A 6,969-nucleotide genomic window follows, 5' to 3' on the forward strand; every position below is an offset into this window, starting at 1 on the left:
TATTTCTTTCCATTTCCCAAATCATGACTTCAACCATCCTGTAATAGAGCTATCTATTCCTGAATTCTCAGCCAATCCCTCTGCTTATGTTGTAAGTCCTTGTAATGCTCTGGTTATGGATCCATCCAGTGCTGTGTTGTTTGGTTTAAAGGTACAACATTTGTTTCTTAACATTACACAAGCTCCTCCCTTCTCTGCTAACATCATTCCTAGAGCTATTCTGTTTTCCCATGCCATTCTACTAGTGGCATCTAGTGGAACCCCTCTAGGGACTCCAGTTGAAGCAATATAGATTCTGTCATCAAATGACACCCCTAGACTCCTTTTTGTTCTTTTTTCTAGGATATATGATCCTTTTTCAAATGCCAGGGTGAATGGAATGAATGGTCAATTGAAAAAGGGCACAGGTGCCTCTCCAGTTTTGAGGGAGTATAGACCTTAGGATTCTTCCTCCACAATACTACCACAGATCTGCCCTGATAATTTCCTGCCTTATCCTCAGTCACATTCAGTGACTCAGTACATACCTGTAGGTCTCCGAGAGATACCCAGTAGCACCTTCACCCTGTTGTGAGAGACAAGCTGTGTGGTTACCAGCCACTGCAGAGAAAACAGGAGGTACCTTGACATCCTTGTGCTGTAGAGCAATAAATAGTAGTGAGAGCTTAATAGGTCTCCTTTCCCCATGCAGTTCTTTCTTAGTATAAGGATATTACATTCCTTATAGGTGCTTACTCCATCTTAATAGAAAAGGAATTATTTGTGTCATAAATTTTGGTGTTTTGTTTTTATTTTTTTTTTCCCGAGGCACATACATAACAATTATTCAGGCTCTGTACCGTATATTTAATTCATTCAACCCAGACATTTGTATCTCCATATCTTGTTTTAATCTCAAATGTTTTCTTCAAATCTTTTATATTAATTATTTTTATTACCCTCAGGTCATTTGGCAGACTTCATTGCTTTATTTTGGGAAAGACAGTAGTCTCATTTGTTTCCCTTTTTGTTTTATTTTTCTGACTTCTATATTTTTATGCTGCATTTGTTTACTGGATCTTGTCCAGTAATGTTTGGTTTTAGCTCATAAGTTTGGTTCACTACTAAATCAGCTTTTGTTACAGTAATTAATAGATTATAATTTGAATTTTAACATCCAGACCTTGTCAGGTCTTTATTCAAATGGATTTGTCCTTTTAAGAGAGATCATCCCACATTGGTTTGTACGTTAGACTGGGTAGTCCACCAAATGTGCTCCCAAGAAGCAGCTCTCCTTTGTCGCTATTGCTTTGGGGACACATGTATTTATCTTTATTGTTCAGCCCCTTTTGATTCCCCAAATTTCCACACTAAAATATTTGACAAGCATCAACTTAAATCATGTATAAAGTTTTCCTTTCAGTCACGTTTATCCATAGCTTAATTGGATATTCATCTTTAGATGTTAATTTATTTCCTAAATTCCTAATAGGCTCCACTTCTCCTTCATTTTTTTGCCAAATTATTCTCTTTTTCTCTCATGTTCCCAAAAACTGTTGTGTTTTTTGTTTTTTTTTTATACAACCCAAAAACATTAATTCAATTAGAAACAAAATTTTTGCTACCACCACTTCATCAATTAATAACATTTAAGAGTGTTCATTTTTCTATTATATTCTTATTGTTTCTTGAATTTAAGGTGTTGCAAATCTGCTGGGGAAGAAAAAAATTATCTACACAAAGTTAGATAAGCAAAGATGTCCTTTATTTGATGATGCAACGGGGACACAGGATCATTCCTAAAGAATGTCTGATGAGGCATTAGAATCGAGAAATATTTATACTCAACATTCTTTTGTTCTTTTTTACTATGCATAAAAGCCTGCTTATAATTGTTCATTAAATTTGCCCTTTACCTTAATTGGTTATTTGTTACTTATGTACATTACATCACTCTTATTGATTGGTCTCTTATTACACAAGTTATACATATTCATACATATTTCAAAATCACTTGGCCAAATGGCTGATTTAAGCTACTGATTATTTGATGTTCTGAACCAGAACGGTACCAATTATCTGGCACTCTGGAATAGAATGGTGCTCTGGACCAGAAAGTTATGGGTGTTTGATGAGACCAATCTGCCTGAAAGGGTAGAATGGCCCTCGAAAGGATTTGCCTGGTAAGGGTTAATCTTTTCTAAGGAAGCCTGCCTGAAAGGGTTGGCTCCTTAAACAAAGCCCCTAACTTAAGCAAAAACATCCTGTATACACAACAATGATAAGGACACCAGATGTCTTGTAGCCACGGAACATATATCACAAAAATGTAGTAAACAGTACCATAAATTTTGTAGATAACATTTGATTGATTTGTAGCATATAGAAAATATACGTACTCATATTGTTTGTTAACCTATACTGATGACCTTTGCGATATGTACTGACTATAAAAAGAGCATAAGAAGAAGCAATAAACTGTCACTTGCCCTAAGAGCAGTGGTCCGCCTGTCCTTCATCGTCCTGGAAAGAGCTGGTCTCTGACAAATGGTGCCGAAACCCGGGAAACTCGGTTGCCTTTGACCAGGGTGAGCTGCCTCCGAATCAACAGAACCGCGGTAAGGAAAAGGGGAAATAAAGGGGGGCAGAACTACTAGGAAGGTGTAAAATATAAGAAAGTAGAAATTTATCTCAGTAAAATAAAAACAAAAATCCCTTTTTTGTCTTAGATTTTCCGTTGACCAAGTCTGAGACTAAGTCTGGATCCAGCCGCACCTAAGCCCTTTCTATAAGGTGTCTTAGAAAGCAAGGGGGTCCAAACTGAACCTCGTGACTCAACGGTAGGGCTCCCTCATATTCAGCATTTACAATTTAAAATATGGGACATGTACATAGTACGGAAAGACAGCTGTTTGTAGCTATGGTTAAGACGTTGTTAAAAAGTCGAAATATATTTGTAACCACCAAGCAAGTGGGTGGATTTTTAGAATTTATAGACACTGTGTGTCCTTGGTTTCCGAATAAAGGCACTATTAACTTGGAAACCTGGAATAAGGTCGGTGAAAACATTAAAAGCTATTATGCTGCTAACGGCCCTGATAAGATCCCTATAGATGCTTTTCCTTTATGGACTTTAATTAAAGAATGTTTACAAGGTGATACTGAATATGATAAATGGCAACGACAAACACGTCCTCGATCTCGTTCAGCGGATTCAGGTTTAAAACCTTCTGCTGTTACTAATCCCGATTCACAACCCTCTGCTCCACCTGAATATCCATCAATAATCAATAATGAACAAAAAGATATTCAGGAATCTAATTTTAAAAATCCCTTTCTTATGTACTCAAATACGGGAGGTAAAAAATGCCGACTGTTAAAACAAAGCAAGAGCGCCTTGAGACCTATAGAATTATCTGAAGAATTATCCTCCGATGAGGAAGCTGAATTAGAAAAAGAAGCTGCTCAGTATCATAATGAAGATGATCAAGTGTTTGTTAACACGCCTTTTAAATTGAAGAAACAGCAAACACTTTTAAAAAAGGAACCTGTTGTTTTACCAGCAATAGAAGCTGGTAGACGTCCGCCCCCTCCTGACATATACCATCAAATATCACCTCACTCACCCTTACAGTTATCATTGCTACAAGCTAAACAACAAGGTGAAGATGTGAGTGGGTTTTCAAAAATATTGCATGCTTATCCTATAACATATGCTCCTCACCCTACTCAAGCCAATGTTAGAATTGCTACATATACATCCATTCCATTTAAGAATCTTAAAGAATTGAAAACAGCTGCTGCTCAATATGGTGCAACTGCACCATATACTATTGTTATTTTAGAGACAATTGCAGCTGAAGTTCTTCCCCCATGGGACTGGAAAGGCTTAGCTAAAGCTACCTTAACGGGAGGAGAATATTTGTTATGGCTTACAGATTTTATGGATTCCTGTTATGATTATTCTCAAAAACCAAACTTTCGCCAACAAGGAATTACTCATGAAATGTTAGCTGGCACAGGACCGCATGTTGATCTGGCACAACAATTAACTTACCCTGCTGCGACATATGATGCCATTCGAGAAATTGGTTTGAAAGCCTGGAAAGGGCTACCTAGACATGGAACGTCTAGGGAAGAATTAACTAAAGTCCGACAGGGACCAGATGAACCTTATCATGATTTTGTATCTCGTTTGTTACAAACTTCATCTAGGCTCATACAAGACACCGATTCAGCTATGATTTTAGTTAAGGAATTAGCTTTTGAAAATGCTAATAATATCTGTCAATCCATATTAAGACCTTGGAAAAATAAATCAACATTAAATGACTATATCAGATTATGTTCTGATGTTAGCTCTGGATATATTCAAGGCATAGTCACTGCCGCAGCACAACAGGGCAAACCTGTTGAGCAAGTTTTAGCTGCAATGCAATTTAAGAAAAACAGAAGGGTTGCAGGCCCTCCTGGTAGCTGTTTTCATTGCGGACAAATGGGGCATCAAGTACGTCAATGTCCTAATAAAAAGATTCCAAGTAATAATGGAAAAAATCCAGGTTTATGCCCAAAATGCAAAAAGGGTAATCATTGGGCTAATGAATGCCGATCTAAATACGATAAGAACGGCAATTCCTTACAGTCGGGAAACTTCTCAATGGGCTTGCCCCGGGCCCACCCAAACAAACAGGGGATGTATCCTGTGCAGGTGCAAACCTCAGAGCACCAGCTAAACAATCCATTTCACAACTCCACCGAGCCACCAGTCACAGTGCCGGACTGGACCTGTGTTCCTCCTCCCACTTCGTATTAACACCTGAAATGGGGGCACAAGCTATCCCAACAGGGATATATGGCCCATTACCTGCGGGAACGTGCGGTTTGGTATTGGGACGAAGTAGTCTGAGCATGAAAGGATTGCGAGTTATACCAGGACTAATTGATTGTGATTATGAAGGAGAGTTAAAAGTTATGTTACAATCTGAAACTTCTGTCTTTAATCTACCTGCAGGAACAAAGATTGCACAGTTGCTTTTAATTCCTTATGTTTCATCTATAGGAAAAGCTGATTCCCACATTCGGGGAACAGGCGGTTTTGGATCTACTGACGTTTATCTTTTACAGCCCATCAATCATCAGAGACCTGAACTTCAGTTAACAATTGATGGTAAAAATTTTACAGGACTCTTGGACACCGGAGCAGATGTATCGGTAATGACTTTAAAACAATGGCCAAAAGAATGGCCTTTACAGCATGCTTCAGCTGATCTAAAAGGAATTGGAGTTGCAAATTTGCCTCTTCAAAGCTGTAAGTTGTTAAGTTGGACAGACAAAGAGGGACACTCTGGTACCATTCAACCATATGTACTAGAAAGCTTGCCTCTTAACCTCTGGGGCCGAGATATCTTGACACAAATGGGTGCATACCTTTATACGCCTAGCAATTAATCTGATAAATTTATCAGTAACTATGTATGCAGATAAAATCTGTTGGAAATCAGATCATCCTGTTTGGGTTGATCAATGGCCTCTAACTAAAGAAAAATTGCAAGCTGCTCGTCAATTAGTAGCGGAACAATTACAATTAGGTCATATAGAACCTTCCACATCACCATGGAACTCACCTATTTTTGTTATAAAAAAGAAGTCTGGGAAATGGAGACTTCTCCAAGACTTGAGAGAAGTCAATAAAACAATGTGTACCATGGGAGCGTTACAACCTGGTCTACCTAGTCCTATTGCCATTCCTCAAAATTTTGAAAAAATAATTATTGACTTAAAAGATTGTTTTTACACTATCCACTTACATCCAGATGACAAATGTCGATTTGCTTTTAGCATTCCATCCATAAATTTTAGTGAACCTATGGAACGCTACCAATGGAAAGTATTGCCTCAAGGAATGGCTAATAGTCCTACTCTTTGGCAAAAATTTGTTCATGAAAGTATAAAAGCGACTAGACAACAATTTCCTGATGTTCTTTGTATCCATTATATGGATGATATCCTTTTAGCAGCCTCATCTATCGATAAGTTGCAACATGCTTATGCTCATATTGAACAGATGTTAACTAAACATGGTTTGAAAATAGCACAAGAAAAGGTACAAAAATCATATCCTTTTCAATATTTGGGGTTTCAACTATATCCTAAATCTTTTATGCCACAAAAAATTGCCATACGAACAAATTCTTTAAAAACCTTGAATGATTTTCAAAAACTTTTGGGAGACATTAATTGGCTCAGATCTTTTCTTAAGTTAACGACAGCCGATTTGCATCCTCTTTTTAAAATACTTGAGGGAAACCCTGATCCTACCTCTCCTCGCAAGTTAACACAAGAGGGAAAACAAGCTCTTCGATTGGTTGAAAAGGCCATAGAAAATGCTCAATTACAATATGCAGACATAACAAAGTCTTTCTTTTTATATATCTTGCCTACAGTAATGACTCCTACAGGAGTCTTGTATCAAGACGGTGTTCTGTGTTGGATACATGGATCTCACTCTGCAAAAGGAGTTCTTGTTTCATATCCTCAAAAGATAGCAGAACGAATTAAACAAGGACGAAAGTTATGTATTACTCATCTTGGGAAAGAACCGGCAGTAATTGGAATTCCATACACACCTGCTCAAATTACTTGGCTGATGGCCACTGTAGACGATTTTGCTGTAGCCTTAGCTGCTTTTCCTGGAGAAATAACACAAAAGTTCCCTTCTGATAAAATTCTTAGTTTTGCTACCTATCATTCTTTAGCTTTTCCTAGGGTCGTTAAAGGAGCCCCTATAACAGGAGCATTGACTGTTTTTACAGATGGATCATCTAATGGACAAGCAGTCCTGTATACTCCTACAGACCAATTTGTTTGGAAATTAGAGAATGTTTCTGCACAAATGACTGAATTATATGCAATTTATCAAGCACTGTTGAAATTTTCTGAGCCTTTGAATATCTATTCTGACAGTCGTTACATTGTCACTTCATTACAATT

The 6,969-nt window shown here is 37.7% G+C and overlaps 1 protein-coding gene across 1 annotated transcript; it reads left to right on the top strand.

Moving 5' to 3' along the window:
• Positions 1-2,606: 2,606 nt before the first annotated feature.
• LOC133628502 (endogenous retrovirus group K member 5 Gag polyprotein-like) lies at positions 2,607-4,887 on the top strand. Its single transcript, XM_062016743.1, has one exon. It carries the CDS (start codon positions 2,858-2,860, stop codon positions 4,790-4,792), a length of 1,935 nt encoding a protein of 644 aa, XP_061872727.1. The 5' UTR covers positions 2,607-2,857; the 3' UTR covers positions 4,793-4,887.
• The last annotated feature ends 2,082 nt before the right edge of the window (positions 4,888-6,969 follow it).

This window comes from Colius striatus, chromosome W (genome assembly GCF_028858725.1).
Source record: "Colius striatus isolate bColStr4 chromosome W, bColStr4.1.hap1, whole genome shotgun sequence".
Taxonomy (NCBI): domain Eukaryota; kingdom Metazoa; phylum Chordata; class Aves; order Coliiformes; family Coliidae; genus Colius; species Colius striatus.

Bases quoted from the DNA above. Each gene is read 5' to 3' on its own strand.
- LOC133628502 (XM_062016743.1), top strand. From the start codon at position 2,858: ATGGGACATGTACATAGTACGGAAAGACAGCTGTTTGTAGCTATGGTT.